This window comes from Neocloeon triangulifer, unplaced genomic scaffold (genome assembly GCF_031216515.1).
Source record: "Neocloeon triangulifer isolate White Clay Creek 2 clone unplaced genomic scaffold, ASM3121651v1 ptg000013l, whole genome shotgun sequence".
In the NCBI taxonomy this organism is placed as follows: domain Eukaryota; kingdom Metazoa; phylum Arthropoda; class Insecta; order Ephemeroptera; family Baetidae; genus Neocloeon; species Neocloeon triangulifer.
This window is the reverse complement of record NW_026775555.1, coordinates 3,585,479-3,609,825: the sequence shown is the minus strand read 5'-3', so window position 1 is coordinate 3,609,825 and position 24,347 is coordinate 3,585,479. Positions and strand designations below refer to the sequence as shown.

General features: G+C 40.6%; 4 protein-coding genes across 9 annotated transcripts; 2 read left to right on the top strand and 2 right to left on the bottom strand.

Moving 5' to 3' along the window:
• Window positions 1–167: 167 nt before the first annotated feature.
• Window positions 168–5,134, top strand: LOC132198941 (cohesin subunit SA-2-like). Of its 3 annotated transcripts, XM_059623283.1 has the most exons (17): window positions 168–313; window positions 407–589; window positions 646–1,186; window positions 1,322–1,526; window positions 1,587–1,812; window positions 1,898–2,051; window positions 2,108–2,256; window positions 2,312–2,753; window positions 2,806–2,988; window positions 3,041–3,253; window positions 3,307–3,468; window positions 3,521–3,881; window positions 3,939–4,069; window positions 4,127–4,297; window positions 4,357–4,565; window positions 4,620–4,780; window positions 4,839–5,134. In XM_059623283.1, exons 2-17 carry the CDS (start codon window positions 414–416, stop codon window positions 4,901–4,903), a joined length of 3,549 nt encoding a protein of 1,182 aa, XP_059479266.1. In that variant the 5' UTR covers window positions 168–313; window positions 407–413; the 3' UTR covers window positions 4,904–5,134. The 3 variants fall into 3 exon arrangements, with proteins under 3 accessions (XP_059479266.1, XP_059479264.1, XP_059479265.1); XM_059623281.1 differs by having other exon boundaries at window positions 3,521–4,069; XM_059623282.1 differs by having other exon boundaries at window positions 222–313; window positions 391–589; window positions 3,521–4,069.
• LOC132198939 (nucleoprotein TPR-like) lies at window positions 5,098–14,523 on the bottom strand. 2 transcript variants are annotated; one of them, XM_059623275.1, is made up of 30 exons: window positions 14,437–14,523; window positions 13,554–14,377; window positions 13,336–13,447; window positions 13,055–13,276; window positions 12,662–12,996; window positions 12,198–12,604; window positions 11,938–12,147; window positions 11,634–11,873; window positions 11,395–11,574; window positions 11,140–11,339; window positions 10,941–11,091; window positions 10,737–10,892; window positions 10,327–10,681; window positions 9,999–10,197; window positions 9,750–9,945; window positions 9,537–9,691; window positions 9,223–9,468; window positions 9,013–9,163; window positions 8,700–8,960; window positions 8,078–8,644; window positions 7,835–8,027; window positions 7,585–7,784; window positions 7,446–7,529; window positions 7,011–7,394; window positions 6,608–6,949; window positions 6,417–6,555; window positions 5,993–6,168; window positions 5,774–5,942; window positions 5,467–5,712; window positions 5,098–5,409 (listed from the first exon to the last, which is right to left on the bottom strand). In XM_059623275.1, exons 2-30 carry the CDS (start codon window positions 14,335–14,337, stop codon window positions 5,168–5,170), a joined length of 7,302 nt encoding a protein of 2,433 aa, XP_059479258.1. In that variant the 5' UTR covers window positions 14,338–14,377; window positions 14,437–14,523; the 3' UTR covers window positions 5,098–5,167. The 2 variants fall into 2 exon arrangements, with proteins under 2 accessions (XP_059479258.1, XP_059479259.1); XM_059623276.1 differs by lacking the exon at window positions 14,437–14,523 and having other exon boundaries at window positions 6,608–6,946; window positions 13,554–14,422.
• Window positions 14,524–15,070: 547 nt separating this feature from the next.
• LOC132198622 (lipoma-preferred partner homolog) lies at window positions 15,071–18,124 on the bottom strand. Its single transcript, XM_059622748.1, has 9 exons — window positions 17,974–18,124; window positions 17,615–17,744; window positions 17,354–17,528; window positions 16,996–17,255; window positions 16,658–16,874; window positions 16,425–16,594; window positions 16,136–16,314; window positions 15,964–16,084; window positions 15,071–15,906 (listed from the first exon to the last, which is right to left on the bottom strand). The coding sequence occupies exons 2-9, from the start codon at window positions 17,732–17,734 to the stop codon at window positions 15,775–15,777; spliced, it is 1,374 nt and encodes a 457-aa protein (XP_059478731.1). The 5' UTR covers window positions 17,735–17,744; window positions 17,974–18,124; the 3' UTR covers window positions 15,071–15,774.
• A 516-nt stretch (window positions 18,125–18,640) lies between these two features.
• LOC132198621 (segment polarity protein dishevelled homolog DVL-3) lies at window positions 18,641–24,330 on the top strand. 3 transcript variants are annotated; one of them, XM_059622745.1, is made up of 17 exons: window positions 18,641–18,920; window positions 19,325–19,394; window positions 19,450–19,589; window positions 19,935–20,020; window positions 20,143–20,202; window positions 20,318–20,470; window positions 20,531–20,765; window positions 20,817–20,945; window positions 21,005–21,132; window positions 21,231–21,317; window positions 21,429–21,563; window positions 21,617–21,784; window positions 21,886–22,113; window positions 22,171–22,287; window positions 22,373–22,573; window positions 23,268–23,357; window positions 23,423–24,330. In XM_059622745.1, the coding sequence occupies exons 1-17, from the start codon at window positions 18,760–18,762 to the stop codon at window positions 23,470–23,472; spliced, it is 2,238 nt and encodes a 745-aa protein (XP_059478728.1). In that variant the 5' UTR covers window positions 18,641–18,759; the 3' UTR covers window positions 23,473–24,330. The 3 variants fall into 3 exon arrangements, with proteins under 3 accessions (XP_059478728.1, XP_059478730.1, XP_059478729.1); XM_059622747.1 differs by lacking the exons at window positions 23,268–23,357; window positions 23,423–24,330 and adding an exon at window positions 22,846–23,220; XM_059622746.1 differs by lacking the exons at window positions 23,268–23,357; window positions 23,423–24,330 and having other exon boundaries at window positions 22,373–23,222.
• Window positions 24,331–24,347: the final 17 nt, after the last annotated feature.

Sequence of the window (24,347 nt, the reverse complement as noted above, 5' to 3'; positions counted from 1 at the left end):
GCAGCGAACTTGTCAAAAATACCGGCAAAAAAATTTTGTGTTTTAATGAAATAAATTTGAATTTAAAAACGAATTTTTATTATTATTATTTTTTTGTGCTAATAATGCGAATGCCGTGGCGTAATAATATACATTTAATACAGCCAGGATAATATTTCCAAAAAATTATAAAAAATGGAAGTTCGGAAACCACCAACAGAGGGCGGGAACATCCATTTTCGGCGTCCCTGTTGTGTACACCCAATTTGCCCGCAAAACTTGCGTCGATTTCTCGGACGTTCCTGTCTTTTTTGGTGCCTGCTTTGCTTCAAAGGTAAAATTTATGAGATAAAATTGAATAGTGAATATCACTTTCTTTAAATAATGTAAAAATTTACCTTTTAACTTCAGTTTAATCTTGCCTTAGAGTGAAGATGCAGCGCCGAGGCGGCAAGAGAATCCGGATGGATGATCCTCCACCGGAATATGACAATCCGATGACTCCTATGACTCCGATGGACGTTTCGGCCAGCGACATGCACGAATCCTACAACGCCTACCAGGCCTACACTCCCCAGCCACCCACCCCAATGTCACACGGCAGCCACGGGTTGGATTCATTAAGCAAATTTTATGATTCAAAAAACCAAATAAATTTTCTTACAGTTCGGACACCGTCTATGGTGGTGGCGATTCCTCTCAGTTCGACACGAGCAGCCAGTTGCAGCAGAGCTACAACCAACCTTCGACTTCGTACGCTCAGCCCATGCAGAACTTTTCTGCTTACGAGACTCAGCCTCAGCACCAATTCGAACAACCCCAGGCTGCTTCTCCGCCCATCCCGAAGACCACCAGAGGACGAGGGCGTCCTAGGGGAAGCTACAGTAGTCGAGGTGGCTCTTCCAGCGTTGGTAGGGGCACCACTGGAGGCACTCCAGGCAGGAAGCCAGGTCGACGACCAGCAAACGAAACCGGACTTGATGACGAGAACAGTTTGTACTCGATCATCAAGAGCGGCCGCTTGTCTCTGCAGCAGGTCGTGGACGATTGGATCGAAAGGTACAAGACCGAGAGAGGATCTGCTCTGCTTTCCCTGATGCAGTTCTTCATCAACGCCTCTGGTTGTAAGGGAAAGATCACAGAGGAAATGCAGGAGGAGATGGAACATGCTAAGGTCATTAGGAAAATGACTGAAGAGTTTGACGAGGTGATTAAAAAATAAGCTATTTAAAATCTATTTATATTGCTTACATGTAATTATTAATGCTTAAAATTTAACTTTTTCAACTACATCTTAAAATTGTTCCTTTAAAATAATATTAATTGCCATGTAATTCTTCAGGAAAGTGGTGAATACCCTTTAACAATGACTGGGCAGCAGTGGAAAAAGTTCAAAGCCAACTTCTGCGAGTTTGTGCAGCTGCTTGTCAAGCAGTGCCAGTACTCGATTATCTATGACCAGTACCTTATGGACAATGTAATCTCTCTGCTGACTGGCTTGTCCGACTCCCAAGTGCGAGCTTTCCGTCACACAGCAACGCTTGCTGGTGGGTCATTCAAACTGATTAGCAAGCTCACAATCTTAAATTACTTTTTCTTGTGTGCAGCAATGAAACTCATGACGGCCTTGGTGGACGTTGCTCTGACTGTGTCTGTAAACTTGGACAACACGCAGAGACAGTACGAGGCTGAGCGTCAAAAGGCCAGAGATAAGAGAGCCAGCGACCGTCTGGAAACTCTGATGAGCAAGCGACAGGAGCTTGAGGAGAACATGGATGAAATCAAGAACATGCTCACGTACATGTTCAAGTCTGTGTTTGTACACAGATACAGGTAAAAAAGTTTCAAAACTAAGCATTTTTTTTTATGTTCTCAAGTCTTATTTTTAGTTTGGTCTAAATTATTCATTATTTCATAGGGACACCCTTCCTGAAATAAGAGCTATTTGCATGGCTGAGATTGGAATATGGATGAAGAAGTTCCACAACAACTTCTTGGATGATTCGTACTTGAAGTACATAGGCTGGACTCTTCATGACAAGTGCGGAGAGGTCCGCTTGAAGTGCCTTCAGGTAAAAAATTTAAATAAAAATTTATTACAACTAATTTGTATTTTTCTTATAAAAAGGCTCTTCAACCTCTTTACGCATCTGACGAGCTGAAAGGAAAGCTGGAATTGTTTACCAGCAAATTTAAAGACCGAATTGTAGCCATGACTCTGGACAAGGAATACGACGTGGCCGTGCAAGCTGTTCGCTTGGTTATCAGCATTCTTAAGTAATTATTTATCATCAAAATATTACTCGTGAATAACATAAATTATTCTCTTCAGACACCATCGTGACATTCTCTCTGACAAGGATTGCGAGCACGTTTACGAGTTGGTCTACTCGTCTCATCGTGCTGTCGCCCAGGCTGCAGGAGAGTTTTTGAATGAGCGACTCTTTGTCCCAGACGAAGACACGCAGACTGGACAACGCACCAGACGTGGCAAGCGCCGTCTGCCAAACACGCCCCTCATCAGAGATCTTGTCCAGTTCTTTATCGAGTCCGAACTGCATGAGCACGGAGCTTACTTGGTTGATTCTTTGATCGAGTCGAACGAAATGATGAAAGACTGGGAGTGCATGACTGACTTGCTGTTAGAAGAGCCAGGAATGGAGGAGGAACCTTTAGACGACAGGCAGGAAACGAGTCTCATCGAAATCATGAGCTGCTGCATCAGACAGGCTGCCACTGGAGAGCCACCCGTTGGTAGAGGACCGACGAGAAAAGTACAAAAATGAAATATACTAAAATTAATGGATTCATAATTTATTTGTACAGATTCTCTCTGCCAAAGAAGTCAAACAAGTGAATGACGACAGAGCCAAGCTTACGGAGCATTTCATCCCAACCCTGCCTCTTTTGTTGGCAAAGTACAGTGCTGATCCTGACAAGATTAACAACCTGATGAGCATTCCTCAGCACTTCGACCTTGACGTTTACGTCTCATCCCGTCAAGAAAAGGTATTTAAAACGATTTTTAAATAAATTTAATATTTTTTGATAATTTTTTTAGAGCTTGGATTCACTGCTGCGGATAATCCAAGACCTGGTTGAGCGCCACACAGACACTGAGGTGCTTGAATCATGCTCGAAAACTCTGGAAACTCTGTGCTGCGAGAACTTGGCCATCTATACTCGTTGTGATGTGGCCAGGAGCACTTTGATTGACATGATTGTCAACAAATTCAAGGAGTCTCTTGACGAATACAATTCTCTCATTGAAGGGGTTAGTTTTAAATGTTTAATGTAAAATTATAAACAAACGAAATGCAACTTTAGGACGAGGAACCCGACGAGGACGAAACGTTCAGTTTGGTGCAGAGTTTGAAGAAGGTGTCTATTTTCTATGCTTGTCACAACATGGGCGCCTGGCGCATTTACGATTTGCTGTACGAATGCATCCAAAAAGCCAAGGATGGCAACAAAATATACCCAGACGAGGTAATGTTCACTATCAATTAGTCTTGAAATCGATAAAATTTATTTTTCTCAGTCTGTCAAGTACTGCATGTCTGCTGCCTTCTTCTCCATTCTGTGGGGCCTGCGCCAGCTGGAGGACATGCTGGAGCGTGGTTCGACCACCGCCACAAACACAACTGTTGCCCAGGAGGTGGAAAACCTGAAGAGCCGCAACAACCAGTTTATTGACACGATGAAGGAGATGCTCCTCATGTCTCCAGTGCAGCTTTTCAAGGAGGAAGCGTACATCACCATCTGCGACTTTCTCATCCTCTTCTGCGGCCAGCTCGGGAGCAATTCCACTCTGCTGTCACTAGTGTATGAACCGGACAGGTCACTCCAGCAGATGCTGAACGACTTTATCCAGAGCTACGTGTTCATTGATGAGGAAATTGGTAATTTATTTTTACCTGTTAATTTTTGCTCTTTAACGAACATTAAATCATTATCAGACCCTGACGAGCACACAAAAATTGAGGAGCTGCACAAGCGTCGTAATTTCCTGGCATCGTTTTGCAAGCTGGTTGTGTACAATGTCATGCCTACACAAGTTGCAGCTGATGTATTCAAGCACTATGTGAGAGTAAGTTTTTGAAGAAATTTTTTTTTCAAAAATATTGATCTTTGCTTTTTTTCTTAGTATTACAATGATTATGGTGACATTATCAAGTCAACTCTGGGCAAGGCGCGTGAGATCAACAAAGTCAACTGCGCCCGTACAATGGCTGCATCACTGACAATGCTCTTTAGAGACATACACAGGGATGGTGTGCGGGTCAATCGCCAAGGAGAGGAATTCATCAGTTTGAAAGTAAAATTTTGTACCTTTTAATAATACTTTTATTAAAACAACAACATTAATTCCTGCAGGAATTGGCTAAAAGATTTGCATTGTCCTTTGGCTTGGATGCGGTTCGTAACAGGGAAGCCATCACAGCGCTGCATAGAGAGGGAATTCTCTTTGCCGTTAACCCGTTGGAGAATGCCATGGACCCGACTGGTCCACCGCCCAATCTGCCATTCCTCGAGATTTTGACTGAGTTCACCAACAAATTGCTGAAGCAAGACAAGCGCGTTGTGTAGGTTTTTACCAAAGAACACATTTCTTAGAATACATTCTTTTTTTCGACCAGGCTGAACTACCTGGACCGCAGAATTGCGGCTGGTATGCCTTCGAGTAGGGGAGAGGACTGGCAACCGCTTTTGATGTACCGCAACAGTTTAGTGCACGGAGAAACTGACTTGCCTCCGCAGACATCAAAGAGGGCTTACGGGCGAAAGAGAAAAGATGCTGGTAAGTTACAGGGTAAACTTGTCATTTTCAGTCGTGCTCTAATTTTAATTATTTTCAGTTGCTGCCGATGATGACGGAGACGATGAAGGAGAGGAGAATGACCCAGAATTCCCTCCTTATTAAGTATGAAAGTTTAGCTTTGTACATGTGTAATCACACCTTGAGCATTTTTCTCTAAATACCTTCTTACATTTTAAAGATTTCCCTTGGTAGAATAAACTCAAGAATTTTATTACTCTGTAAAATTGTAGTCCTTTATCAATAAATGTTAACTGTACCTCCTTTGTTTTAGTTATACCTTGATTGAAATACTCGCATTCATCTTAAAATAAAGAACAAAATTTTTATTTTACAGTCCATACTATTTTTCATGGAATAATAAAAAAATTACATAAAGTCTAAGGGTTGGAAAGGGTTGCCTCCCCGATTGGAGCGTGAAGGTCTTGATCTCCGAGCGCCGGTTGTCATTCTTCCTCGAGTTGTCAGTTGCTGTGGTGGTTGTGGCTGCTCCTCTGGCTGACCCCACACAATTGGCGTTGGTCTCGTCAATCGCGCTCGTCCAGGACCAAAGTTACCTCCAGAACGACGCGCTCGGTTTCCTCTGGCAAATGAGGCGGGAGAGGCTTGCTCTGCAAAATGGTTGTTATTCGATCATCATTTAAATGAAAACCAGGCAAAACACAAACCTTGTTGGAAAGATTCTTCGCCTTGAGCAGGGCTGATGTGAATTGTGGGAACCGTCGAACTAGAGCTTGGAACGTCACCCAGATCACTATCTGCTGGGTCGTCTTCCAGCTCGACTTCACCTTGTCCAGCAGTAGCTCCAGCAGACAAGGTTTCTTGTGGCGAAGATAGCAGAGGTGTTGTTGGAACACTGCGCCCAGTGCTCTGGTCGTCCCCTGCTTCAAGTCTGTCCGACTGCAGCGTGGAGACTGAAATTATTTTGCAAATTTAACAATATTGATCAAATTGACATGAATTATTCATCACTACCTGCATGGGAGGATTGTTCTTGAGAAGCCGTCAATCTGCTCTGGGTGACTTGAGGAACTTGAGGAGCCGAGCTGACTGAGTCGCTAAATACATTCTGTCTTGCAAACAGGGTTGGCGTGGATGGCACAATACCAAAATCTCCCACTTCTTCGTAGCCTTGGTGCTGAGGCTAAAAAAATTATCAATATTAAAGTTTTAGGTTTCAAATTTTTTGCTAACCAATGAAAGCTGAGCTTGGCTTGGAGGTGGAGGTCTGTACTGCATGCTTCTTGATGGAGGCTCGTGAACTACACTTGAACTGGAGGAAGCCTCAACTTGATGAGTGGGCTGCTGCTCAGAAGGCTGAGCTTCCAGATTTTGTTGAGTAGGTTCAGACTCGTCCTCATCATCGTCGTCTAAAATTAAATAGAGTTCAATGTGAACAACATCTTTAGGTAACTCACTAACCTATGATAAAGCCAATCCATAACAACCAATTTCACCAAAGCAAGCAAAAAAAAAGAGGAAACAATAAAAAAAATAACGTCATAATTGGGAAAATATATTTGAGTGCAACAGAAATCAGTATTATTTGCATATTTCAAGACATTGTTAAGTGCAATCAACCATTTGTTAGAAAACAAAAATCAGAATAATTAAGAACCTAGGATGAGAACTTCGTTTTCATCATCGTTCTCTCCCTCAGCAAGTTGCTCTTCTTGCCCTTCTTGGGTTTCCAGGTCTTGGTCCTCACCAGTCAATATGACGTCATCAGCATTTCCCTCATCTCCCTCTTCAGCCTCCTGTAAGAGAAATTTCAAGACTCGCTTTGCATCAAATAAGGCTAAATATTACCTCTTCAAATTCTTGAGATCCTCCGTCGCCCTCAGGAGGGTTATCATCATCTTCATTTTGGTCTTCCATGCTCTCCGCTTGATCATCTTCATCCTCCTCATCCTCGTCGTCGTCATCTTCATCATTTTCCTCTTCTTCCTCAGCCATGATTTCTTCCTCCTGCTTTTCAACCTCGATTTCTTCCACTTGTTCAATCATCTCTTCCTGCTCCTCCTCCTCATCGTCTGACACAGCCAGTGCGATATCTTCCTCAGCTTGTGATTCCAGAGCAGAACTTGCCTCCTCATCTTCCTCTACTTCAACACTGGCCAAAGAACTGTCATTCTTCATTTGCTTGCTCTGCTGAAGAAAAATGACCATAAAATAAATTAATTGAATAAAAGCAAACTGATTCTGAACAAACCCTTGGCTCTTCCACCTCAAGGGATGGGGCCTCTCCATCCCGAACCCTCTTCAGGCTGACTTGGCTGCTGGAGGGCGCCTGTCCTGCTGTAGGCACTTGGCTGGAAGATGCAGCAGGATGGATCTCGTGTGGCCGCACAAAAAGAACATTGGCATTGGAGGGGCCATCGTCTTGGCCATCCTGACCAGAAGCTTCAGTCGACTGCGTCTCAGCTCTTGGTGTGGCCCTGACAGTTTGAGGCGGCCTAGTGCCTGATGTGCTGGGCTCTGCACTAGCTGGCAAGGTGACGGCAGCACTAGGTGCCTGCACCTGTTCAGTTTCGGCCTTCATGGGCTTCAAAAGGGCCGTTGGAGTGCCCCGTGTTGTTGGAGTGACGGCAGCAGACTAAATTTTACACTAAGCTATTTGGTTTTGCACGGATTTTGTAAGACTTACTTGTCCACGTCCACGACCTTGAGAAGCAAATAGAGGAGGAACATTGGCAGTTCTCATCAAACTCTTACCATCACTAGCAGAAGCCTAAAAATTTGCGGGTAAATAAAATTTATGCAGTTAAAAATAAATTGCTTTCTACTTGTTGGCTTTCTGGATGCTGAATTACTTGAGGTTTTTCTTCCACAACTCTTTGTTGTTCCACCACTTGCTGCTGTGGCTGTTGCTGCACTGCTTGCAAAGCTTCCATTTGGGCCATCAACTCAAGCTTTTCCTTCTCCAAGCGAGCAAACTTTCCCTCAAAATTGCTCTGTAGAGCTGCCATCCTTCCTTTGGCCTCGTCTGAATGATTTTTCATCATCACAATAAAACTTAACATATGAAATAATTACCAAGTTCTTTTGCTACACGTGCTACTTCTTTTTCAGAAATCTCTTTGTCAGATATGGCTTTTTCGGCTACAGATTTCTTTTCGGTGGCTATCTTGCTAGCTTTAGACAACATGTCCCTGAGTTTTTCACCTTTAGTGATCTGTGCTTCCAACTCAGATTGCTTTGCAATAAGCTCATTTTCCTTAGTTGTAAGCTGAAAAAAAATACATATAATACTGGCCAATATAGAATGTATAGAAAAACCTGTTCTTCGTTTTCCTGCAGCTTCCCCTCTAGCTCATGAACCGTGGCCTCAGCATTCTCAACTCTCTTTTCAGACTCCTCCAGCTTTGCTTGCAATTCCTTGACTTGTTCTGCCTCTTCCGCGCCAGCAACTGCTCTGTCTGCATCTTTTTGTTTGACCTCAACCACCAGCGAGTCATACTGCGTCTTGTACTTTTTAGCTATTCTACGGACGGTCAGTTCCTTGGACGTCAAATCTTTGTGCTTATCAGTTAGCTCTGTGTGGGCAGTAATCAGCTTTTGGTGGTCCTCGGACACCTTTCCCAGGCTAGCCTTGCTTTGTGCACATTCTGCACTGACACTTGTTAGCTGCTGATCCTTCTCGGCAATGGCCACTCGCAGTTTTCTGGACTCTTCACGTTCTCGGCTGAGGGCTTCTCTTTCCGCCTGCAACTGCTTCTGCAAATTTTCTCTTTCTTGCAACAGTTTCTTCAGCTCCTCAGGATTGGCTTGGTTGGCTTTTTCAGTAAGTTGATTGGCACAAGTCCTCCATCTGTCTGCTTCACCTCTTGCAAGCTTGAACTCAGCCTGTGATTGGATTTTATATAAGAAAATTATACTTTCATAGCGCTTTTACTGTTACCTGTAAAGTACCAGCCATTTCCTCAAATCTCCTGGCTTTAGCTTGGTAATCCGCTACTTCTTGAAGGAGTGAAGCGACTCTCTGCTCAAGCTCAGCTTTATCCTTTTTAAGTTCAACACATTCCTCTCGATTCAGGTTTGCAGATTCTTTCAGGACATTCATCGTTTCAATTCTACGCTCCACTTCTTCATATCTGGCTCTTGTAACAAGTTCGGGACCCTCGGGAGTATCAGAAGCACCTCGTCTTGTGGCTTCTTCCAGCTTTGATTGAATGAAAGTTTAATAAATTTACTTGATAAAAGAAATCTTTTACTTGTTGCTCTAGGATTTCCATGCGGACCTTTGCCTCCATCCACTTTGATCTAAATTCATCACACTGTAATGTGAGAGATTCCTTTTCACTTCTCAAATGCTTAATGATTTGCATCAGTTGCTCAGCAGACTGAGAATCGTCAGTGGAAATACTACATGAAATAGTGATAGTTGAAATAATTCTGAATCCTCTGTCAATTAAAAAACAAACCTGCTGATGTTGAGTTGACTTGTACCCTCTCCAAACAAAGACTTCCTCTCAGAGAAAGTTCCCTGCTTGATGGCACTGAGTTCTGCACTCATGGTCTGAATCTGGTTGTGCAGGGCATCGTTGTGCTGTCTGATATCCAGCAAAGCCTGCTCGTGACCTGAACTGGCCTCTGCCAGTTTCATCTCTTTGTCATCTAGATCAAGTTCCAATTGAGCAACTAGTTTCTTGTATTGTTCAAGTTCTTCCCTATTTTAGATGAATAATGGAAATAATTAAAAAAAAAAAAAAAAAAACACAACACTTCAATAACTTACACAACAGCAGCTTTTTCCGAAGCTGCAATTGATATTTGGTTCTTCAAATCTTCCATGATTTGCATGTTTTTCATGTTTTGCTCAGTCTCGTAAGTCAATCTTTCTCCAACTCTTCGAGACTCTTCTTCTGCAGCAGTCAATGCACTTTTCAGCACCTATTAAAATTAATTGCAATAAATCACAAATTCTAAAGAAAATAAATTTTATTCTTACCAGACTCTCATCAACAGCAATTTGCAACTGTTGATTCTCAGACTTCATGTCAGCAAGTTCACGCTTGACAATTTCCAGCTGCTCAGTTGCTTCAGCACTTGCAGTTTGCACTCTGGCTGTAGTCTCGGACAACTCACGCTCTAGATTTTCAATCACCTCTTTCATACATTTCTCACTCTCTTCATATTTTGCTTTGCTGTAATCATTTTTCTCATAAAACAAGATATTCATTACAAAGAAATTACTTGCCATTCTTCATAATTTGACTGAGCAGCCAAAACAGCCTCTTTCAAATTCACAACACTCTTTTCTGTAGCATCAGCAATGTTCTTGAATTCCAATTCACTTGATTTAGCTCTGGCAAGTTCCAGTTTCAAAGACTGCACCAGCACTTCGTACTCGGACGCCCTCTGAGCCATAATCTTCTCCCTAACCACTTCTTCACTAACTGAAGAATTAACAACAAATTTAAAGTTAGTAAATCAATCAAAGCAACAGAGGCATTAAGCATGTACATTACAACAATCAAATCATATTTCATTGTTGTGATGTGCATACTTATGGACCTTAGACTCACCAAAAACTTCAGTTTGTATGGACGAATCCACGCTCGGATTCCTGTGAGCTCGGAGTGCTTGAACGTCACGTAAGGCCTGACTCAATTGTGCTTGGACAATCAGTTTCTCATCCTTGGCAGCTTCAGTGTTGGCTTGTTCTTTCAAAACATTAGCTCTTTCCTGGTCCAATGCCGACTTCAGTTGCTTCAGCTCATCACCATATCTCTTAATTTCCTCCTGCAGTCTTTTTTGCGAGCTAGCTGCTTCCAGCCTACTTTCGTCAAGTTGTCGGATCAGAATTTCACTTCCTTCCGTTCTTGATTTCTCAAGAGCCACTCGCATTTGCTCAACTGAAGCTTGAATGGAACCTCTTTCCTATTTAAAATTATATTTTAATCTAAAAAGGCTTCTAATTGCTATGAAAATCTACTTCATAGGATTTCTTCCAGGTTGAGCATTCCTTCCTCAAAGACTCCTCCAACATTCTTGCATTCTCGAGTTCTGCTCTTGCTTTGTTCAAATCAGACTCTTTGCGATTCAAGGAGCAACGCAAATTGTGCAGCTCATTCATCGAGTCTTGGCGTTTCTGCATGAAAATTATTATGACTTCTGCCTACTCAATTATATAATTTACCTTTGATTCATTTGAGAGGAATTCTGCCTGAGATTTGCATTTAGCTTGTAGTGCTTCTCCTTGTTTAGTCAAGTCTTTGATTTTATCTAGAGCTGAAGTCAACTTTCCTTCTTTGTGCTCGCACAAAGCATTCAGCTTAGCCACCACAATGCTACACACAGTATTAATTAAAAACAAAAACAGAATTTTTAATCATTACTTTTTCTCCTCAATCTTCTCCTTCAGCTTCTCAATTTCCTTATTGAGAGATGCCGACTCGTCAGTCTTCTCCTTCATAAGGGCATCAAAAGCCTTGTTCAAATTATTAAAAGCGTCTTTTGCCTTTACAAGCTGAGCATTTAACTCCTTGTCCTCGTTTAGAGGAGGCAGTGGCCCAGCTCTCTTCCTTGGGGATGCATCCTATTAAAATTTTGTTTATTAAACTAATTGCACTTCCTAAGATGTTACAACTTACAAATTTCATGGGTGACAAGCCAACGTCATGAGAACCTCGGCCGTGCTGAGATATATCTCGGAATTGATTCCTCTGCTCTGTGAGTTGCTCAATTAAAAGACGGTTGTGGCACTCCTTTTCTTTCATCTCATTCAATTCTGTCACAGCATTCTCAAGCTTAGTTACAAGTGACGAAATGTCCTAAGAATAATATCAGAGTGCATAAACACAACAAATCAATCTTAAATTTTATAGCATACCATTCCACTTTCTTTCAACTGGGCTTCTTCCTCAGCTTCTTTGGACAGTTCTCGAATGGCTGCCAGCAGCTCGATGTTTCTTGTTTGAAGTTCCTCAATATCACGGAAGGGGACAAGCCTGTGAGAAAGCATTTCACTTGGAGTCATTCTAGAATAGTCCATGTAGCTCTCAGAAAAGCTTGAACGTGAAGTTGGACGTCTCGAGTTTAGTGCCTCGACCTCTCGTAACAGCACAACAACCTGTAATTTAATTGATTCCCATTTTATATTTCATCCATTCTTCCTTTAAATTTCAAATTTTTACTTGTCTGCTAAGATCGTCTATCTGGTTTTGCATCCTTTGTTTTTCCCTTTGTATAAGTCCTACATTTCTTCTGGCTTGTAGAGCTTCTTCTTTGACAACTTCAAGCTCCTGAGCAAGTTTGTCGTAGTCACCAACGATGCGTTCATTCTCCATCATGGTCATATTCAATACTTCTCTTTCTTTGCTCAACAAAGGAACCTTTTCCTCGATCTAGGAAGATATTTAATTAATTAATACAATAATCTTCTAATTAACATTACCTCATTCATTGTTGCAGCCATGGATGCCCTAAGCTCTTCGTTTTCAGCTTTCACAAGTTCAAGTTCATTCTCCTTGTTTTTGTACATGTTATAAATCTCAGTAAAGGTCAGGTTGGCATGAATCATTTGTCTGGCCGAGGATGCAGAAGGTGCAATGGCAGCAACTTGTTCCTCCATAATGCTTTCATTCAGTTGTTTAATAAGCGCATTGGCGTTTTTCAGCTCATCGCGCAAATCAAAGATCATTTTGTTCTTTTGCTCAATTTCTCTCTCAAAATCAACTTTCTGTGTCTCAGCTCTAGTCTCATATTCTCCACACTTCTCAGCAGCTTCTCTGATTGTAATTTGCAGTTCATTTATGGTGCTAATGTATTGCGAGTTGACCTTTTCTGCTTCTTTATATTGCTCTAAAATTGATAATATCAGTATCAAAATTACAAAAGAAAATTGAATTATTGAATCACCTTCATACAACTTTGCAATGCGAACTTTGGCATTTATTTCTTGGTTGTGAGCCTCTCGAATTGAAATTTCTGCATCCCGGGCCTCTCGGAGCTTTTCCAAAAGGCTCTCGATCCTTCGCTCTTCCTGAGCAAGAGTTTCCTTCAAAGATGCTGCAGCAGATTCAGCCCTTTCAACTTCGCTTCTAGATTCTCGCAGCAGAATTTCCAGGTCTGTCACTTTGACGGACATTTCGTGCTTCAGCTGAGTTAGCTCTCGAGCTGTACTATCAAGCTTTTCAGTAACATTCTTCAGGTTGGCTTTGTACGAGGCATTTTCCTGGTTCAGTCTCCACTCCCTAAAATAAGGTTCAAGTGAAAAATAAAAATCAAAAATTAAACATTTATTTAACTCACTTGTTGTTCAACTCAATTTCTCTTCCTTCAATGCTTTGCAGCTTCAAAGAGGCATCACATTTTGTAGTGATAGCTAAGGTGAGTTGAGCAGAAAGGTTTTTATTTTCAATAGCAATTCGTTGAACTTCTTCGTCTTTGCACCTCAACTGACGAAGCACTTCTTTTTCTCGAGACTGGGCACTGTCTCTCTGCAAATGCATAAGTTTCACTTCTTTGTGCTTCCTAAAGTAAAGAAAGAAGTAAATTTCTTTTGCATGATTCAATTAGTAAAAATGGCTTACTTCAATAAAGCTTCATTCAAGGCTTCCAACGTCTGCTCAACAGGAGGCATGTCAATAGCAAAATTTGACTCTAACTCCTCAAACTTGGAAGTGGAAGAAATATCTTCGGAAGCTAAGAAAAGAAAAATATTAAAAATTAAGAATGTTAAAAATTATCTTAGTATCTTTCATTGTATGAATGTGATTTTATTCAGTTACAATAGCTAAGGAATTTTTACCTGAAAGTTGATCTTTCAAATTTTTAAGCTCCCTGTCCTTGGCAGCCCAAATGTTGGTGAGCTTAGTGAGCACACTATCAGGCAGGACCTTCAGTTCTTCAACAGAGTCCATCAAGTCTTGTGTCAAAGGGTCCAAATGGGGCAAATCTAATGGCTCAGTCGGCTCAAAGGGCTTGGAAAATTTGTAGTTAATGCTGCTGTCGCCTCCAGCTTCACTCGGAGCCGCTTCTGCAATATCCTCTTCTTCTTTTTCAGAAGCTGGATCTTCAGGGCCCTCTTCTGTTATCTGCAGGGCCTCTTCGTCTGCACTTTGCTCTTCCTCACTAGGGTCCATCTCCTCTGTCTCATAACCTCCCTGCTGCATTTCTTCTTCGTCGTCCACCTCTTCTTCAGCCTCCTCGCCGCTGACATCCTCTTCCTCAGTCCTGTCGGAAACCTGCATAGGCGAGCTGCTGAGAGCGATTGTCCGGTTATGAGACATTGCTGGGGGCAAGTCATCATCATCTTCGTCGCTATCACTACTCAAGACGCTCAGAACTTCAACCTCCGGGCTACGGCTTTGCGAAGGTGGCTGAGCTTGAGCAGAAAAACGATCATCGACGTCGTCTTCTTCTTCGTCGAGCGGCTCCACATCATCATCTTCATACTCCGACGCTTCTTCTTCCTCTTCAGGAGGGTTCTGTTGGTCGAAGTCATCATCATCATCGTCACCTGGATTAGAAGCCGGTGAACCTCCCTCGTCGTCGGACACGGCGACTTCCTCAGGGTCCTCTTTTGGGTCCATTTCTTAACGGTCGCGGTGTCTTTCTTAAAGCATCATTGCTCTAGAAATTTCTCCACACAATAAGAGTGAATGCAAAATATTACGAGAATTTTTATCTACCAGAATTCCCTGAAATTCAGAGCGAAACGTGAAAACGTGTTTTGGAGCGCAAAGTTGCAAACTTTTTGAGCGGTGCCGAGCGTGTTTTGATGTTTAAAGATGGCGCATCTTTCTGAGAAATTGATTGGCACAGAGAGAAGGATTGGCGATTTAGGCGCTGGCGCGAAATTCGAAACTCGTTAATTTTAGCAAATTTACAGACTAAAAATGAAATAATTATGTGGAAATAAATATTTGGAATGTATCATTTTTCAGAATGTATTAAATTCCTTTTTTTCAATTAAGTGTTTTCAACAGTTGCATCGTTGCATGTAAACAATGTGATGTAACAATTTGGACAAATAAACAACAATATTAACATGCCAAAAAGTAAAAAAAAAAAAAAATGAAGCAAATGCAGATTTTTTTAGTATTTAATGGTATTAACTGTATTAAATAATGATTTTTCTAGAATTGAAATTGCAATGATTTCCATGCATACAAAAATAGTGAGTTCTATAAAAGAATTTAAAATAATAATAAATTGCTACAAAGAAAGTATGATGAAGACTAACAAATTTTGTATTGCATAGTTATAAATATGACTATCATGCAATTCAACCTATACATTCTACAGAGTGAATTTAAAATTTTTGTAATTAAATATTTTGTTTGTTTCATTTTTTATTACCATTTTTAATAATACATTGATCAACAACAATGCGATACCACCTCTGCGGAGGGTGAAATGCAATTGATAGCTCAATCAGAGCTGTCAAAAATAAGTATGGCAGGTTTTCTCATTTCAGCAACAAAAAACTAAAAAATATCAAAACTTAATTAAAATAACAGATTTTTTGAATGAAGTCGCAAAAAATATTTTAAATGTCTATTTAAAATTAGTGTTGGGGCTATGTGTAAGTTTTACAGTAAAACGTCATAATATTGCATTTGTAGCAGATTTGCAGCACAAAAATGGAAAACCTTTAGTTTTTCATATATCGTTGCTGTCACAGAAAATTGCCCTTCCACTTTCCCAACGGAAACAATGCGACATATGGGTGAAGCCCCACCAGGAGATCATTCTATTTTCCGCTACAGCAACAATATGTTTTAAGCTATATATATGTTCAGGCGTAGAAAATTCTTATATAATGAGAAAGCAAAAAATCTAAATTGCATGTTTCGGAATGGTTTTTGCAGTAGCATGAAAAATAAAATGGAATTACAAAAAAAATCGGAGTCATTTCAGAATCCATACAAAAATAAAAGCTAAACCATGATGCAAAAGATAGAACAGAGATCCTTTTGATCACTAATCTTAAATTCAATACATTGGAGTCTAAGGAGGAATATCTTTCAAAGTTCAGTGGCAATGTGCGAAGTAAGCCTCTGCACTCTTGAAGCGTTGCAGCCTTTGCAGAGGACATGATCGTCAAGAGGGTAGCACCCACGTCCCTCAGCTTCAGACGACAAAAGAAGTCCACAATCCTAACAAAAGTTATTTTTGAGGTTGCTTTTGATTGGTTCAAATTTAATATTACAAACCTCGCATTTGTAGCAATTGATATGGAAACTGCGGTCAAGGGCCACCACCCGAACCGTTTCCTCAGCGTCGGGCTCTGGCATTATCGGCAGACGACACACACAGCAACGAGGAGCAAATTTTCTGTTGTTGAAAAATAATTAGATTTGTTAATACACCTGTCTGAGGTCTTACTTGTGAAAATCTTCAATGCAATGGATCTGGTTGGTGGCGTCAACAGTAAAAGGAATGCCATCCAAACTCTGTCCACAAACTACGCAGCAAAAACAGCCAGGGTGGTACGGTTTTCCTGTCGCTCGAAGAATTCTGTCCAGGATAGGCTTCATGCAGACAGAGCACTTCTCCAGAGTGTTCTAAAATAACCAATTATACAGCTCAAAGAAACCAAAATTCGATATTTTTCTTTAAATGAATATTTAAATAGTACAATTAAATCTTTTTTGTAAAAAAAAAAAGAAATTACCAGGTAGTCTTCCTCGCAGTAGGGTTTGCCCTCGAGACCGTAAAATGGTTTGCCCTGCAGCGGGATTTGGCAATGATGGCATGTGAAGCATCGGATGTGATAGATTTTGTCCATGGCTGTGCAACCAGAGCCCTCGCCAATGACTTTCTCATTGCACTGACTGCAAATGCCTGTAGAATTCATATTGATGAATATAAAATTTAAAAGTCAAGGAAGAGCAGATTAAAGTGTACCATAAAAGTCTGAATCGGGGTTAGCCGAGTCCATCGACTGCAATAAAAGGTCTGTGAGGGCGTCAACCTCAGCCTCCTTGCCACTGTCAGTAACTTGCTGTTTGGTCTGGGTTTTTGAGACGTATGGAGCATACAGAGAGTAGTTTGAGTTTGTCGACAGTTGACTGGCAGGTCGAGGATTGATGGGCTCATAAATGGACTCGTATGTTGAGGACGTCTGTAAATAAAAAAATAAAAGAGTTTACCCAAAAGAAAATGAGTATAATAGAAAATATTATTGAAAGAAAAGAGCGAAAAAAAAGTATAATTTATTCATAAATATTGTATACAAGTCTTACTTGTGAGCCAGGTGCATAAGGATTGTACTGAGGGTAGTAGGGGTTCTGCTGAAGAGCGCCCTGCTGTGCGACAGGCAGTTGAACCTGTGTGACCTGCTGCGTTGTGGGTTGTGCGCGTCGCAGCTCGGAATAGCTGGAGCTAACCGGAGACGAAGGTGCAGGAGGTAAAAGATCATCAGGTGGTGGTGGCAGACACGCTGTATTCATGCGACTTAAGTTTGACATCAGAGGTGGCGGCGGAAGATCATCCATGTCTCCACCTTTCAATAAAAATTAGAATCTTTAATTTTTTATTCAAAGAAATGTTAAAAATTAAAATAAATAATAAATTTATATTTTTTTTGTCAATTGATTTTACCACTGTTATAAGGAAGATTGCAGTAGGTGGCTGTTGATCCACCAAAGGAACTCTCGTCCATCTGCTGAGGCAGATTGGAATAGAGCCGTGTGGAGCCCTGGCCCTGAGATTGTCCATGAAGGACAGTGCTGTACGACGGTTCTGCTGGCTTTTTGATACTCTCGCTTCGTGGAACCTGAGAAAAACAAGTCAGAATTAACACAAAGAACAAGGAATGAATATAAAACTGCGTGTTTGTGTCTTGGAATTAAAATACGATACCTGCGGTTGAGGTTTCTTGGCAGGCTTTGGAGGCACCGCAGGTGCCACCTTTCGTTGGCTGCCCCCGGCCATTGACATTATTTGTTGCTGTATTTTCGACGTACTTATGTCTACAGCCATAACTCAGCAACTGAAACACGAGGAAAAGAGAAATTAAAAAGCTATCTTGCTCAACAAGCCCATGAGCTGCCTTTATCAATTTGTTTGTTTTTGCTTATGTACACGTCCGAGTGATTCATGACACTGGAATTGCAACGAATTGACGAGGCACTGGCAATTTACCAAACAACTTTTTTCAATTGCAAAATCAATTAATTTGATGATAAATTATGTTGACAACGTGATGGAAAATCAATTACCTCGACAAAGATGACAAATCTCTCGGGTCGACAGAAGATTCGACCGATTCATCTGAAACGAAGCGCAGGTGGCCAGCAGGCGGGGTCCAGGGTTTACCACAAAATAAAGGAGTTAAGGAGAGAGGAGAGAGCCGAGAGCGTAAGGTGGGAGGTCAAGAAACGGGAGGAGAGGAAAAGATGAGACGAGTTTTACGTCACAGCGCAAACCTCTGTGTTTACCAATCAAAAGTCGATGAAATAAAAATTTTAAAATGACCTTGTACTTTTAATGTTTTGGCCACGGCTATTTTATAAACGAAAATTGATTGTAAGATCTGATGTCGCCAGCCATGACGTATTCGGTATTCGGTCGCACCTTTCACAAGAGAAACGGGCAAATCAACCTGCATTAGTTGTGATTCCTCAGGGTAGAGGCGCTGCACGCAATCTGATAACTGTCATGGCGATTGTCGTTGCCCATCCTCTGCATTCTCATTCAATCCCCCAGAAGAAAATCTTTGTTACCCCCTCTACCTGTACCAAGTGTATGCGGAGAACAGAGCTTTTGATTCTTGGGCAACAAAGAGAGATAAATCGCAGCCTCCTCCTTCGCCTCTCCCGTACGTTTTCACTTCGCGCCGACAAGAATTTGTATAATTATACAAATGGTTTCTCTTGTTCTGTTTAGTGTCATGGAAGCGGCCATATTGCATGGGTAACTCCTGTGCCGAGCAAAATTGACATAAATCTTGTTTACTAGTCGTTCATGTGCTGAGTTCGAGCAATACCTGCTCGTTTTTCTTCGTGATGGAGGAAACGAAGATAATTTACCACATCGACGATGAAGAGACGCCGTATTTGGTCAAGCTGCCCATCCCGCCTGAGCGGGTCACTCTGGCCGACTTCAAGAACATCCTCAATCGGCCCAACTTCAAGTTCTTCTTCAAGTCGATGGACGATGACTTCGGGTATAAATTGATTTCCGTCGTGTTCACGCACGGATTCCTAAAAAAATTTGATCATCCTAATTTGATTGAAGCAAATTTAGAAATTTAACGTAGTATTTTCGAGATTGATTTATGTTTTGCATATTTGGACATTTCTCATAATTTTCCTGATTTGGGTTTGAACGGGACAGCTTCATCTGTATTAAAAATACCAAAATGCTGTTATTTCTTTTTTGGTGGGGTTATTCTTTTAATTTTATATGAGTGTATTGTCTACTCGTGGGAAATTCCGGGAATTAATACATTGATCCATTGAAATTATAAAGAGATTCATTTAATTTGAACTAATAAAAACGTCTATTTAAAATTTACTGCTGCAGCGAATTGTGAGAAAAATTTATTAAAAAAAATTTATTTTATTTTAGGGTCGTGAAAGAAGAAATTGTGGACGATGACTCTCACTTGCCTTGTTTCAATGGCCGGGTTGTCTCATGGGTAACGATTTTTTTAAGTAATATTATTTGTTTAACTGACAATTTCCGTGTCTCAGTTGGTTTCTGCAGAAGGCAGCAGTGTGTCCGATCGTTCAGACGGTGCGTCTCAGTGCACAGATAGTGCCGCAAACTCGGAACCAAAGCAGGAGCGCCAGCCCATTGGCATTGTTGTTGACACACAGACTTCAAATTTCAGGTTCTAAATTTATATAAAATTGGCAACCTTAATTAAAAACTATAATTTACATGGAAACATTTATTAACAAAATAAATATTGAATAAAAAATTTTGATGAATTGCTTCAAAATTGAAATAAATTCGCCTTTAAATATATTTTTCAGATCTTTTGTCTGGTTAACACTAAAATCAGCTTTCTTATCAAACATCTCTATCAAAATTTAGATTAGACTCAATAATGGCTTTTCCATATTTTTTTTGTCAGCATCTTTTATTTTAAAATATCAAGTTTATTTTACATATTTTAATGTTTTAAATAAAGAAAATCGATATCTTGATTATTCTTTTTCAAATTTAATTTTAGGATGGCTCACATGACACACGCCGCGACTCGCACAATGGAGGACTCGACATGTACAGAAACTGAATCAATTATCAGCTCTCGGCCAGGTAAGCAGATGCTTTTTTTTACCCCCTCTCACACTTCACCCTGCTTTTTACGGTTAATTTTTTCCAATATTATTTTAAAATCCTGCACGTTATGTTCAAGCATTTTTTTATTTTGTTATTAGGGGGCGCCCGGCCTGTTCGTCATCATGTGGAAAAATACGATAAATACATTCGATACAATGGTGAGTTTTGCTTTTCTGTCACAACCCTCGTCACATCCTTATCATAAATTTATTTTCTAAAAAAATTAGCCCTTAAACTGTTTTAACTTAATTTTTTTTTTAATTTTTTTTAAAGGTTTGCAAGGAGCACGCCCAAACGGTCAAACAGGCAGACAGCAGCGCTCAGGCCATGGTTACGAATCCTCGTCCATGATAAGCTCAGAACTTGAGACCACAAGCTGCCTTGACTCTGAGGATGACGCCACCTCTCACATAACTACCACCACAGGTAACATTTCTTTCCCTTTGCTTTTGAATCTTTTCGACACATTTTTTATTTTATTTATAGAGCACAGCAGTGTGTCCCGGGCGCATTTAAGGCGTCGTCAACGTCGGAGGCGGCACAGAATGCCTCCTATGTCGAGGACGTCCTCTTTTTCAAGCATCACAGATTCGACCATGTCGCTAAACATCATCACAGTGTCGCTCAGCATGGACGCAGTTAATTTCCTCGGCATCAGCATAGTTGGCCAAAGCAACAAGGGAGGTGATGGTGGAATTTATGTTGGCTCTATCATGAAAGGGTTTGTTTAGTTGGCTTTTGTGTTACATAAATAACAAAAATCTTGATCCAGGGGTGCGGTAGCTCTGGATGGACGCATTGAGCCTGGTGACATGATTCTGCAAGTCAATGACATCAACTTTGAAAACATGAGCAATGACGAAGCTGTCCGAGTTCTCAGGGAAGTTGTGCAAAAACCAGGGTAAGCAGATGTAACTTTAGTGCAACTCATCAAAATGCAACATTTATTTATTTTTGTAGCCCAATTAAGCTGGTAGTGGCAAAGTGTTGGGAGCCAAATCCCAAAGGCTATTTTACAATACCACGGACAGAACCAGTTAGGCCAATTGACCCTGGGGCATGGGTTGCACACACAGCAGCTATTAGAGGTATGTCGAATTGTTCAAATCAAAATAAATTATCAAAGTTTTTTAATAACTGATTAATTTGGATAATCATACAGAGAATTTTTTTAATCCAATTACAGGAGACTTTCCGTTAAGACCACCTTCAGTCAGCACCCTCACATCTACCAGTTCTTCGATTACATCTAGTATGCCAGACTGCGAACAAAGTGAGTTTTTGATTACTTTAATATCTCTTCATAATTCTGTTGGAAGTTGAAAAACTAGTTTTTTTATTAAGATATTATCCTCATTGAATTATGTCAAATTTCCTTCAATAGGAACCATTGAAGAAATGCACTTGACTGTTAGAACGGAAATGCCAGTGATTGTACGAGCTATGGCACGGCCAGATTCAGGTTTAGAGGTTCGAGACCGGCTTTGGCTGAAAATCACAATTCCCAATGCATTTATTGGTAATGCGTTTTTCTATTAGTTTATACATTTTTTCTAATTATTCTGTGAATAGGCGCCGATGTGGTTGACTGGTTAAACACACACATCGACGGCTTCAGTGACCGTCGGGATGCACGGAAGTACGCATCCCAAATGCTCAAGGCAGGCTACATTCGGCACACAGTTAATAAGATCACCTTTTCTGAGCAGTGCTACTACGTCTTTGGTGACTTATGCAGCTGTAAGTATTTTAAATTTTCAATTAAGCAATAATATATATAATGTTTTGACGTAATTGTGGTTTAGCAAAAGCTCAGTCTAAAGTGGTTAAAAATTTCACAGCTATGTCTACGCTGAAGTTACACGAGGACGAGTCGGTGTCTGTCGGCCCTTTGCCGCCACCAAGCGCAACCTCTACAGTGCCATGGGGTGGTGTGGGAGGGCACATGCCTTACGCAGGCACCTTTTTGCCGCACCCAGCGTCAGGTTATGCGCCCATGCCCTTTAATTATACAAACGAGCCAAGTGTGTACGGCTTCGAAGAGGAGCATCCTGCAAAATCCACTTCCGGTATGTTGCATTTGGAAACCTTTAAATTGGTTGTCAGCAAAGATTATCGTCCGCCAGGAGGAAGCAGTGGATCAGATGGCGCCGCGAGCTTAGTAGGATCCGCCATACGAGCTCCGGCATCAGGAATGCCGCCGAATCTTCCACCTTTACCCTCATCTTCTCCGCACCAACAAGGTTCGTTCTTACAAATGTCCCCATTATTAAATTTGCTCTTTCTTGAATATTGTTGCTGATGGTAATTTTTTTTTTTAACCTTCAGGTGCAGCAAGCGAGTCTGGCTCTCGAAGGTCTCGTTCAAGTGGCTCTGAACAGAGCGGCTCAACGGCAGCAGCTGGAGCAGCAAGTGGGGCTGGAAGTGCAGGCAGCGGAGGGTGCAGTGGAAGTGGTCGGCAGCTTCAGCACGTCCCTGAGGAAGTCTCTGGCAGCCGCCAGTCGTTTCGAATGGCCATGGGAAATCCTTGTGAGTTCTTCGTAGATGTGATGTAAATTGGGACTCTTGAAAAAATTTCCTCTGCCCAAATCAAGTGGGAGAGAAATTGAATTTATAAGGGTGTTCTTGTAATACATGTAAGCCTGCATGACGATGCATGAATTTGATTTTCATTTTTCTTCACTTTTCCTACTTTCTTGCATTCCACTATTCTATATTTTACTTTGGTCTTTCAATCCAATTGAGCCTTGCCTCCAAATTTTTACCTTAAAGACTCAAAATTGTTGGTCTTGATTTTGCAGTTGTGGCCTGACAATGAGTAGCGCAGAATTTTGACCCCCAAATCGCTTCGCACGCTTTGATTTCGCCGCCATAATTTATTAACCACACCACGTTATACATTAATGTCGAGCCGTTTTTTTTTATATGAAAAGTAGCCACTTTTTCTATCAACTGGTTTTATTTTAATGTAAATAGTAATTGTAGACAATGTTGTATGTAGATTATGAAGCTGTAAGAAGCAACAAAATTATATCCTGTGATTGTATTAATCACGAAAAAACCTTCTTTCATTTGCTCTCACCAGACCCTGTTTGTTGTATTGAATGCTAGTGTGATGCATTTTTCTAATGTAGTTAAATCCATCGCCGACGTTTCGTCGGATGTATTTGGACACAAAAAGAAAAATTGGCCGTGATTATTTGAGACGGCACTTTTTCCGCAGCTTCACCAATCCGTAGCACGACGACCCTGACCACACACTCCATTAACAAAAATGAGATGGTGCACCACAAATCATCCCCTATGCACACCTGTGAGTTTGAATTATTTAATGCAAATATTGGAACGGGAAAAAAATTAATTATTATATTCCAACAGACGAGAGCATTGATCTTCTCGAGTATAGTTTTGCCAACAACAACAACTAAGTAAGAAGTCTTCTCTTCCAAACTTGGACGAATTTTAAGTGAGTTTTAAATTCTCCAAAGACAATTATTTACGTAATTAACTACTTATGTATACTTTGATGTTCTTGTATCCACCAAAAGACTTTAAAGCAGTGGAAAGCGGTTTCTCATTATTTCTTTGCATTTCGTGAAAATAATGTAGACTTAAGAATTTTTCATCTCGACAGTTGCTCAAAGGGCAAACTTCGAAAAACATCAATCAATGCAAAAAAAAAAATTCTGTACTGCTGACAAAATACAGGAACGAGCAAAATATTTTATTGTGCAATAATTCAGTGAGCATTTAAATTTTAAAGTGTCATTCCAGTATGATGTCATTGATTGTAAATTTCTCCGAAATTGGGGTAAATGTGTTTCCTACCTCGTTATGAGTTAAAACTTGATTTCATCAAGTCCCTTTTGCTTATTCTGCTATATAAATATTTCCCATTTAAACAAACAACAGGGTAATGCTATGTAAAGAGAAAATTGCTCGATCTTGATGTGCGAAATTAAATCGCCACAATAATTAAGCCATTGCTGGTGCCATTTCAGGGAAATCGCGTCTCATTGTTAGAAATAAATCTTTATAATTCATGTGATTTTGACGAGATAAATGATTTTTCTAAACTAAATCGTGGAAATTTGGGAAAGTTTTCACATCATAGTCAAGGCGCAGTAGATAAGAAACGGACACAATTGAAAATCTGTCTATGTAAAATTATTGAACGACTTATATATTATTCCAATCATTTTTTATTATTCAAAATCAATCATTTATATTGATGAATACTTGATGATTTACTAATTCAAAGGATTGACTCAATAAAAATGTAAAAAAAACAAACAATTTTCTC